The sequence below is a fragment of the Salmo salar genome, chromosome ssa17 (genome assembly GCF_905237065.1).
Source record: "Salmo salar chromosome ssa17, Ssal_v3.1, whole genome shotgun sequence".
In the NCBI taxonomy this organism is placed as follows: Eukaryota; Metazoa; Chordata; class Actinopteri; order Salmoniformes; family Salmonidae; genus Salmo; species Salmo salar.
The window spans coordinates 36,589,686-36,601,759 of record NC_059458.1 but is presented as its reverse complement, the minus strand read 5'-3'; the positions used below and the strand labels follow the sequence as shown (position 1 = coordinate 36,601,759).

Sequence of the window (12,074 nt, the reverse complement as noted above, 5' to 3'; positions counted from 1 at the left end):
TACGGCCTGGGTTATAACAGATACGGCCCGGGTAACATATCACATACGGCCTGGGTTATAACAGATACTGCCTGGGATATAACAGAAATTGCCCGGGTTATATATCACATACGGCCTGGGTTATTTCAGATACTGCCTGGGTTATAACAGATATGGCCCGGGTTACATATCACATACGGCCTGGGTTATTTCAGATACTGCCTGGGCTATAACAGATACGGCGCGGGTTATATATCACATACGTCGTGGGTTATATATCACATATATTATATCAGATACGGGTTATATCAGATACGAGAGAGCTGCCCCGGCCAACTGGAAGTGCTGTTATTGTGAAGTGCAAACGTCTAGGAGCAACAACGGGTCAGAAGCGAAGTGGTAGGCCACACAAGCTCAAGGAACAGGACCACCGAGTGCTGAAGCGTGCAACACTCACCACCGAGTTCCAAACTGTCTCTGGAACCAACTTCAACACAAGAACTGTTCGTCGGGAGCTTCATGAAATGGGTTTCCTTGGCCGAGAAGCCGCACACAAGCCAAAGATCCCCATGCGCAATGCTAAGCGTCAGCTGGTGTGGTGTAAAGCTTGCCACCATTAGACACCGTGTTCTCTGGAATGATGAATCACACTTCATCATCTGGCAGTCCGACGGACAAATCAGGGTTTGGTGGATTCCAGGAGAACACTACCTGTCCCAATGCATAGGGCCAACTGCAAAGTTTGGTGGAGGAGGAATAATGGTCTGGGGCTGTTTTTCATGGTTTGGGCTAGGCCCCTTAGTTTCAGTGAAGGGAAATCTTAATGCTACAGCATACAATGACATTCTAGACAATTCTGTGCTTCCAACTTTGGCGCAACAGTTTGGGAAGGCCCTTTCCTGTTTCAACATGACAATGCCCCCGTGCACAAAGCGAGGTCCATACTGAAATGGTTTGTCGAGATCGGTGAGGAAGAACTTGACTGACCTACACAGAGCCCTGAACTCAACCCCATCGAACACCTTTGGGATGAATTGGAACGCCGACAGTGAGCCAGGTCTAATCACCTAACATCAGTGCCTGACCTCACTAATGCTCTCGTGGCTGAATGGAAGTAAGTCCCCACAACAATGTTCCAACATCTAGTAGAAATCCTTCCCAGAAGAGTAGAGGCTGTTATAACAGCAAAGGGGGGACCAACTCCATATTAATGGCCACGATTTTGAAATGAGATGCTCGATGAGTCCGTGTCCACATACTTTTGACCATGTAGTGTATGTATTCCCCACGATTGTATTTTGAAAATATTGTGATATGTCTGGCTTGGCCTCTCTACTTGTCAGACAGTCTCAACTCAACAATAATCTGCCAAAATTGTGCACGATGCCTTTCCTTCCGACTGTAGACAATTCAATTTAAAACAATCCACAACTTATTTATATTTTAAAGAAGGTAACGATCCTCTGAGGCCAAATCATACTTTAGTAGCCTATTTGGAAGGATTTTATTTATTTCTGTATAGACAGGAGTAGGCTAATTAGGCTATACAATTTTGGCAATTTAATTCAATTAACTTTAGTGAAAGCTTAGCTTCCTCTAGCCTTATAGACACGCTGTAACCTCCATTCGCTATGCGAGTGCATGCTACGGATGACATGGGTTTTTTTAATTGAAAAAGATGTCTACACATATATTAGTAGGCTGTATGTAAAGACGAGATTAAATTATGAACAGTCTGATGGTTGAGAATATGATCAAGTGCTTGTCAAATTGTGAATGAGAGACTGATGAAGTGTGTGCAGCCTGTGTAAGAAACAATGCAGAGCTCAGGCCTTTCATCCAACTTTTTTTCAAATCATCATTAGACTTGCATCATGCAGCCTTAGAATGTATTAAACATCTAAACATACATTTAAATCCCAACTAAAGTTGCACAAATAAATCTAAAGTAAGCAGATAGGAGGACCTGTTAACACAGAACACAGAATAGTGCACACTTCCTCTGAAATTCTTGGGGGAATCATTTCTTTATTTCAGCTATGCTCAATCGTGTGCTAAATGAACTAGTGTTGCCCACAGCCATATGGCCAAGCCAGATCAGGACCTAACATACTGTAAGGACTGTCTGCTAAATGAACTAGTGTTGCCCACAGCCATATAGCCAAGCCAGATCAGGACCTAACATACTGTAAGGACTGTCTGCTAAATGAACTAATGTTGCCCACAGCCATATGGCCAAGCCAGATCAGGACCTAACATACTGTAAGGATAACTCAGAATATGCTATTTTGTTCTTCTGAAATAGGCTACATTTTCTTTATATCATGTTTCTTTAGACCTGTATAAAATAAATAATGGATTTATTGTGAAGGTGTAGACTATATTAAATGGATGTATTATACTTTTTACAATGTAGATGTTTCAAAAGGTCCGCATCAGTGGCTTGTAGGCTATGCGTGGAAGCCAGGACATGCTAAACATGTTTAGGTTAATTACCGGTTAATTACCATGAGACCGGTAATTATTTATATGACAATCACCGGCTGACACAATGTCATGGCCGCCACAGCCCTAGTAATAAGGCTTCTCTCCTGTGTGTATACGTTCATGTGTTTTTAAGTTGCCCAGTCGAAAGAAACTTGCCCCACAGGCAAGAGCATGTTTAAGGCTTCTCTCGTATGTATACGTTCATGTGTTTTTAAGTGTCCCAGTCGAGAGAAACTCACACCACAGTGAGAGCAGGTGTAAGGCTTCTCTCCTGTGTGTGTTCTCTGATGAACTTTTAGCCCAGTTGATGTTTTAAAACATTTTCTACAGTCAGAGCAGTAATAAGGCTTCTCTCCTGTATGTATACGTTCATGTGTTTTTAAGTTGCCCAGTTGCGAGAAACTCGCCCCGCAATCAGAGCAGGTGTAAGGCTTCTCTCCTGTGTGTGTTCTCTGATGAACTTTTAGCTCAGTTGATGTTGTGAAGAATTTCACACAGTCAGAGCAGTAGTAAGGCTTCTCTCCTGTATGTATACTTTCATGAGTTTTTAAGTGGCCCAGTCGAGAGAAACTCACCCCACAGTCAGAGCAGGAGTAAGGCTTCTCTCCTGTGTGTGTTCTCTGATGAACTTTTAGCTCAGTTGATGTTGTGAAGCATTTTCCACAATGAGAGCAGGAGTAAAGCTTCTCTCCTGTATGTATACGTTCATGTGTTTTTAAGGTATCCAATCGGGAGAAATTCTTCCCACAGTCAGAACAGAAGTAAGGCTTCTCTCCTGTGTGAATACGTTGGTGTTTTTTTAAAGTCCCCAGTTGAGCAAAACTCTCCCCACAGTCAGAACAGGAGTAAGGCTTCTCTCCTTTATGTATACTTTGGTGTCTTTTTAAATGGCTCAGTCGAGAGAAACTCTTCCCACAGTCAGAGCAGGAGAAAGGCTTTTCTCCAGAGTGCACACTCTGATGATCTGTCAGAGAATGTGATGTTGTGAATCTCTTCCCACAGTCAGTGTGGGAATAAGGATTATCTCCTGTGTGTATTTTTAGGTGTATTTTTAGCCCTGATAGAAACGGGAAAATCTCCTCACAATGTGGGCAGTGGTGAGACCTCTTAGCTCTGTGATCTTCCTGCTGTTGCTCTCTGGATGTAGAGAATGTCTCAACATGGTCCCCTGTGTGAACAACAACAGAAAAACCAGTCAGGTGGTGTGATAAACATATGACATATCCTCTTCTGCCTGTACCGGGCGACATACGTACACTACCGGTCAACAGTTTTAGAACACCTACTCATTCAAAGGTTTCTTTAATTTTACTATTTTCTACATTGTAGAATAATAGTGAAGACATCAAAACTATGAAATAACACATATGGAATCATGCAGTAACCAAAAAAAAAAGTGTTAAACAAATCAAAATATAATTTATATTTGAGATTCTTCAAATAGCCACCTTTTGCCTTGATGACAGCTTTACATACTCTTGTAGGCATTCTAAAACTTTTGACCAGTAGTGTATCAGTAGGCTGTACAATACATAGGAGAATACAACTATTCTAAAACTGGGTAAGAGTTGAAATCTAAAAAGGGGCAAAAGTTTGACAATTATGAGCCATATCATCCTCCACTCACTATCACAAGGGTTATAAACGACACAGACTTATTTCATAAAACTTTATAACACTGGCAGATTGTCTACTTCACTTCTTTAGTCTACTCTCTGAGCACTCCAGATAACCCAGTGAATAAAACATATGCTGGCAATACTGGTGTCAAACCCCAAGACTCAGTATCATGAAATAATATCTACCTTCTCATAAAAGAGTTAATCATAAAACAGGACAGAAACTTTTCATGCACAGTGGAAAGTTATAACGATCAACACAAACTTTGCAGGGGTCAAGTTAACGCAGAATTCTGGATTTTTCACGCAGAAAATAAAATGATAAAAACGCAGAACAAATTTCTTGCTGTAAACGCATATCTAAAATGCTTCTTACTGTAATTTCTGCATCAAAGATGACATCATGTTCTTCAGTTGCACTTCTCCATTCGGATGAGAATTCACAAACGGGCATTCTATCAGCAGACAGCACTCTGACTGATGTGGAGCTACTGTTCTCCATCATTCTATCAGCAGACAGCACTCTGACTGATGTGGAGCTACTGTTCTCCATCATTCTATCAGCAGACAGCACTCTGACTGATGTGGAGCTACTGTTCTCCATCATTCTATCAGCAGACAGCGCTCTGACTGATGTGGAGCTACTGTTCTCCATCATTCTATCAGCAGACAGCGCTCTGACTGATGTGGAGCTACTGTTCTCCATCATTCTATCAGCAGACAGCGCTCTGACTAATGTGGAGCTACTGTTCTCCATCATTCTATCAGCAGACAGCTCTCTGACTGATGTGGAGCTACTTTCTCTGGTACTTTTCTTGATGTAGCCAGACTACTTTTCTACAGTAAAATGCCAGATTCACTTCAAGCAACACATTAGATCAGGAAATGTAGCTGGCTACATTCTTTCTATGATAAACACTAGAAATATGATGACCATGCATCGTTTTAGCAAAAAAAAATACCCTGATTTTCATTGTAAGCTCATTTACTTGAGTGGCCGCTAGCCAATTGGTGTTGCAGTTCTGTTGCCATCTGATGAAAATGAAGCTATTTTCTGCCTAATGTGTTACACTAATGTATTTTCTGTGAAGGAAAACAAAGTATAGTTGCACATCCCTGGTCATTCTATTGAAGCAAGAAACACTTTACTTTCAATATAAAATGCAGGTGAAATTGTTTAAAATTCAGATTTTTTGATAGTCCACCTTTTGACCCCTGGATCGAACCTGTGCTTACCATCACAAACAGATTTCCCAATCTCCTCCTCCTCTTCTTCATCTTTAATGTTGACATTCAGCTCCAGTGTTTGACTGCAGTCTTCCAGCTTCACTGATGCCATCTCTGGATCCTGCAGTGCAAACTGGGCTCCACTGTCACAATCAGGACCCAGTGACTGAAGGTTTGGACTCAGTGTGGAAGGAGAGTGGCAGGCTGGGTTCATCCTCACTGTTGATGTTACCGGCCTCAGACTTAATCGGAGTCGGCCTGTAGTAATAAAGAGAAACGTACCAAAAAAGTTAGTCTTGAAAGTTCTGGCGCTTTCTTTATTCTCTAAAAATATATTTGTTCTTGTTCAATTATCTAATTTCAATAGATCAGTTAGCTAAGCTTCGACAACAAAACATTCATTGATTCACATTAGACAACTGCAAACTAAGTGCACATAAACTATAATACATTTCTGAAAATGAAATAAATGCATAAATGACAAAAAAAAAATTCAGTCCAAGGTTGCAGTATGTTTTAGGCAGTACTATGTACTATTTACCCGAATATCAATCAAATGTATTATTTATAAAGCCCTTTTTACATCAGCCGATGTTACAAGGTGCTGTACAGAAACCCAGCCTAAAACTCCAAACAGCAAGCAATGCAGGTGTAGAAGCACGGTGGGAAAACTCCTTAGCACAGGTTCTCCTTGTCTTCACATCAAAAAACAATAGTATTTCCTGTTCACACTATAATAACATGTATAGATAAACATAGAAACAACTGAATGTCTCTGAATATTACTACACATGATAATCATTACATTCAGCTTCAAAACAGTAGTGCAACTGTGAAAATTGACTCTCTGAAGCACCGGGCACTGATAGCCTCTTCGCTCCGGGAGACCTGTGATTGGTTCTGACTCTAAACTTGTTCATATTGTTCATTATCAGGTATCCTATTGAAATATTGAGTGCCATATTCTGTTTTATACACCAGAAGTTCATGGTTATCTGTAGGAGGAATTTATATGGTGGAGGGCAATTAAGCTTGGAATGTACTGAGTAAAGGAAAGGCAATCACATGGTTGCAGTCTCTGATAAGGGTGGAGAGAGGTGGTTTAGTGAGGAATGGAGGTCAGGTCAGATTAAGGGAGAAGGAACAGTTTATTACCCGCATCACATAACTTCCTGCCTAACAATAAAGATGTCATGTTTAGAGGGAAGGAGGACCCTCCACCCAAATTGGGGTATATATTAAAGGTCGACCGATTAATCGGACTGGCCGATTAATTAGGGCCGATTTCAAGTTTTCATAACAATCGGTAATCGGCATTTTTGGACACCGATCATGGCCGATTACATTGCACTCCACGAGGAGACTGCGTGGCAGGCTGACTACCTGTTACGCGAGTGTAGCAAGGAGCCAAGGTAAGGTGCTAGCTAGCATTAAACGTATCTTATAAAAAAACAATCAATTTGAACATGATCACTAGTTAACTACACATGGTTGATGATATTACTAGTTTATCTAGCTTGTCCTGCGTTGCATATAATCGATGCGGTGCCTGTTAATTTATCATTGAATCACAGCCGACTTCGCCAAACGGGTGATTTAACAAGCGCATTTGCGAAAAAAGCACTGTTGTTGCACCAATGTGTACCTAACCATAAACATCAACGCCTTAAAATCAATACACAAGTATATATTTTTAAACCTGCATATTTAGTTAATATTGCCCGCTAACATGAATTTCTTTTAAGTAGGGAAATTGTGTCACTTCTCTTGCGTTCTGTGCAACAGAGTCAGGGTATATGCAGCAGTTTGGGCCGCCTGGCTCGTTGCGAACTGTGTGAAGACTATTTCTTCCTAACAAAGACAGCCAACTTCGCCAAACGGGGGATGATTTAACAAAAGCGCATTTGCGAAAAAAGCACAATCGTTGCACGACTGTACCTAACCATAAACATCAATGCCTTTCTTAAAATCAATACACAGAAGTATATTTTTTTAAACCTGCATGTTTAGTTAAAAGAAATTCATGTTAGCAGGCAATATTAAACTAGGGAAATTGTGTCACTTCTCTTGCGTTCATTGCACGCAGAGTCAGGGGATATGCAAAAGTTTGGGCCGCTTGGTTCGTTGCGAACTTATTTACCAGAATTGTACGTAATTATGGCATAACATTGAAGGTTGTGCAATGTAACAGCAATATTTAGACTTATGGATGCCACCCGTTAGATAAAATACAGAACAGTTCCGTATTTCACTGAAAGAATAAACGTTTTGTTTTCGGAATGATAGTTTCCGGATTTGACCATATTATGACCCAAGTCTCATATTTCTGTGTGTTATTATATTATAATTAAGTCTATGATTTGATAGAGCAGTCTGAGCAGTGGTAGGCAGCAGCAGGCTCGTAAGCATTCATTCAAACAGCACTTTACTGCGTTTGCCAGCAGCTCTTCGCAATGCTTCATGCATTGCGCTGTTTATGACTTCAAGCCAATCAACTCCCGAGATTAGGCTGGCAGTACTAAAGTACCTATTAGAACATCCAATAGTCAAAGGTAAATGAAATACAAAGGGTATAGAGAGAAATAGCCCTATAATAACTACAACCAAAAACGTCTTACCTTGGAATATTGAAGACTCATGTTAAAAGGAACCACCAGCTTTCATATGTTCTCATGTTCTGAGCAAGGCACTTAAACGTTAGCTTTTTTACATGGCACATATTGCACTTTTACTTTCTTCTCCAACACTGTGTTTTTGCATTATTTAAACCAAATTGAACATGTTTCATTATTTATTTGAGACTAAATTGATTTTATTGATGTATTATTTTAAGTTAAAATAAGTGTTCATTGTTCATTCAATATTGCTGTAATTGTCATTATTACAAACAAATAAATAAATAAATAAATATATATATATAAATAAATATATAAATATATATATATATATATATATAACATTTTAAAGTAAAAACCTACAGGAGGGTATCTCTCCAGGAACAGGGTTGGAGTTAAAACCTACAGGAGGGTATCTCTCCAGGAACAGGGTTGGAGTTAAAACCTACAGGAGGGTATCTCTCCAGGAACAGGGTTGGAGTTAAAACCTACAGGAGGGTATCTCTCCAGGAACAGGGTTGGAGTTAAAACCTACAGGAGGGTATCTCTCCAGGAACAGGGTTGGAGTTAAAACCTACAGGAGGGTATCTCTCCAGGAACAGGGTTGGAGTTAAAACCTACAGGAGGGTATCTCTCCAGGAACAGGGTTGGTGTTAAAACCTACAGGAGGGTATCTCTCCAGGAACAGGGTTGGAGTTAAAACCTACAGGACATAGCCTTCCAGGAACAGGGCTGGAGAGCCATGATCTAAAATGTGTGGAATGGTGAACACATTCTCACGTCAAGTTCAGTTTTTATAAGTGCCAACTTTTGAGTGAAAATTGGCTCACGCGTGTTTTGTGGTATATTTTGTATGTATGCAGTTTATCAACGAGGCCCCAAGACTTCGGGGTCATGGCTAGAAGGGATCCAGCTTTTGTCAAATGACCGTCAAAAGGTTGATTTTCTCTGCATTTTAGCTAACCCTAACACTTTTCCAAACCGAATTATCCTAACCTGCTATGCTAATTATCCTAACCTGCTACTAAAAGTCAAATATGACGTTCATTTGACAAAAGCTGTATCCCTTCTGGACTACCCATTACCGTCTCCCAGAGCGAAGAGGCTACGGCACTGCCTGCACTTTAGTCTGTTGACCGAGTGGGCGACGCCATTTTACCAGCTTGTGAACAACATTTTACAGAAAATCAATAACATATAAAACGAACTCAAAAATCTCAAATGAATGGAATCTTTATGAAATTACCTTGACGAACTGTATATTAATTAAATCAAACACTAAGTCTAACGTTAGCTATGTTTTTAGCACGTTCTTCACACACTCGATTTGACACATAAATAACACGTCATAAAACCTTCACAGGTTTGTTACCTAAAATGTTATGATATGTTCTTTCGATAATAGAAAGTTTAAACGTGCTATTACATACCTGTAGTAATACATTTGAAACGGACACAAAGGTTATCCCTTTGACAGCACAGTAGTGGGTCGTCGTTCTTCTTCTTCTTCCGTGGGGTTTAATGGCGGTTGGCATACAATATGTTGCATTACCACCCCCAACTGGACTATCGTATAAATCCATTATACTTTGTGATACAAAACGGGACAATGGGAAAGGGGAAAAAAACACCATTAAAACTAACCTTACACTTATTAAAAACCCACTACTGTGCCCCTATCTACTCCTGCATCATACTACGGTGGCCCTATCTACTCCTGCATCAAGCTACTGTGCCCCTGTCTACTCCTGTACCATGTTACTGTGCCCCTATCTACTCCTGCATCATGCTACCGTGCCCCGATCTACTCCTGCCTCATGCTACTGTGCCCCTTTCTACTCCTGCATTATGCTACTGTGCCCCTATCTACTCCTGTCCCATGCTAACGTGCCCCTATCTTCTCCTGCATCATACTACTGTGCCCCTATCTACTCCTGCATCATACTACTGTGACCCCTATCTACTCCTGTACCATACTACTGTGCCCCTATCTACTCCTGCATCATGCTACTGTGCCCCTATCTACTCCTGCATCATGCTACTGTGCCCATATCTACTCCTGCATTATACTACTGTGCCCCGATCTACTCCTGCATCATACTACTGTGCCCCTATCTACTCCTACATCATGCTACTGTGCCCCTATCTACTCCTGCATCATGCTACTGTGCCCCTATCTACTCCTGCAAAATGCTACTGTGCCCATATCTACTCCGGCATCAAGCTACTGTGCCCCTATCTACTCCTGCATCATGCTAATGTGCCACTATCTCTCCTGTACCATGCTACTGTGCCCCTATCTACTCCTGTCCCATGCTACTGTGCCCATTTCTACTCCTGCATCATGCTACTGTGCCCCTATCTCTCCTGTCCCATGCTACTGTGCCCCCATCTACTCCTGCATCATGCTACGGTGCCCCTATCTACTCCTGCATCATGCTACTGTGCCCCTATCTCTCCTGTCCCATGCTACTGTGCCCCTTTCTACTCCTGCATCATGCTACTGTGCCCCTTTCTACTCCTGCATCATGCTACTGTGCCCCTATCTACTCCTGTCCCATGCTAACGTGCCCCTATCTACTCCTGCATCATACTACTGTGCCCCTATCTACTCCTGCGTCATACTACTGTGACCCCTATCTACTCCTGTACCATACTACTGTGCCCCTATCTACTCCTGCATCATGCTACTGTGCCCCCATCTCTCCTGTACCATGCTACTGTGCCCATTTCTACTCCTGCATCATGCTACTGTGCCCCTATCTACTCCTGTCCCATGCTACTGTGCCCCCATCTACTCCTGCATCTGCTACCGTGGCCCTATCTACTCCTGCATCATGCTACTGTGCCCCTATCTCTCCTGTCCCATGCTACTGTGCCCCCATCTACTCCTGCATCATGCTACTGTGCCCCTTTCTACTCCTGCATCATGCTACTGTGCCCCTATCTACTCCTGTCCCATGCTAACGTGCCCCTATCTACTCCTGCATCATACTATTGTGCCCCTATCTACTCCTGCATCATACTATTGTGACCCCTATCTACTCCTGTACCATACTACTGTGCCCCTATCTACTCCTGCATCATGCTACTGTGCCCCTATCTACTCCTGCATCATGCTACTGTGCCCCTATCTACTCCTGCATCATACTACTGTGATCCTATCTACTCCTGCATCATACTACTGTGACCCTATCTACTCCTGCATCATGCTACTGTGCCCCTATCTACTCCTGCATCATGCTACTGTGCCCATATCTACTCCTGCATCATGCTACTGTGCCCCTATCTACTCCTGCATCATGCTACTGTGCCCCCATCTCTCCTGTACCATGCTACTGTGCCCATTTCTACTCCTGCATCATGCTACTGTGCCCCTATCTCTCCTGTCCCATGCTACTGTGCCCCCATCTACTCCTGCATCTTGCTATCGTGCCCCTATCTACTCCTGCATCATGCTACTGTGCCCCTATCTCTCCTGTCCCATGCTACTGTGCCCCCATCTACTCCTGCATCATGCTACTGTGCCCCTACCTCTCCTGTCCCATGCTACTGTGCCCCTTTCTACTCCTGCATCATACTACTGTGACCCTATCTCTCCTGTCCCATGCTACTGTGACCCTATTTACTCCTGCATCATGCTACTGTGCCCCTTTCTACTCCCTCATCATACTACTGTGCCCCTATCTACTCCTGCATCATGCTACTGTGCCCCTATCTACTCCTGTCCAATGCTACTGTGCCCCCATCTACTCCTGCATTATGCTACTGTGCCCCTATCTCTCCTGTCCCATGCTACTGTGCCCCTATCTATCCTGTCCCATGCTAATGTCCCCCTATCTACTCATGCATCATGCTACTGTGCCCCTTTCTACTCCTGCATCATACTACTGTGCCCCTATCTACTCCTGCATCATGCTACTGTGCCCCTATCTCTTCCTGTCCCATGCTAACGTTCCCCTATCTACTCCTATATCATACTACTGTGCCCCTATCTACTCCTGCATCATACTACTGTGACCCCTATCTACTCCTGTACCATACTACTGTGCCCCTATCTACTCGTGCATCATACTACTGTGCCCCTATCTACTCCTGCATCATGCTACTGTGCCCCTATCTACTCCTGCATCATACTACTGTGCCC

At 42.5% G+C, this 12,074-nt stretch overlaps 1 protein-coding gene across 1 annotated transcript; it reads right to left on the bottom strand.

Moving 5' to 3' along the window:
• Positions 1 to 1,216: 1,216 nt before the first annotated feature.
• Positions 1,217 to 9,455, bottom strand: LOC106595447 (zinc finger protein OZF-like). Its single transcript, XM_045698572.1, has 3 exons — positions 9,358 to 9,455; positions 5,322 to 5,570; positions 1,217 to 3,634 (listed from the first exon to the last, which is right to left on the bottom strand). Exons 2-3 carry the CDS (start codon positions 5,524 to 5,526, stop codon positions 2,595 to 2,597), a joined length of 1,245 nt encoding a protein of 414 aa, XP_045554528.1. The 5' UTR covers positions 5,527 to 5,570; positions 9,358 to 9,455; the 3' UTR covers positions 1,217 to 2,594.
• Between the last annotated feature and the right edge of the window lie 2,619 nt (positions 9,456 to 12,074).

Coding starts and splice junctions, on each gene's coding strand:
- LOC106595447 (XM_045698572.1), bottom strand. CDS start 5,526: ATGAACCCAGCCTGCCACTCTCCTTCCACACTGAGTCCAAACCTTCAG. Junction 3,635..5,321: donor TGGGAAATCTGTTTGTGATG/GTAAGCACAGGT, acceptor TTGTTCACACAG/GGGACCATGTTGAGACATTC.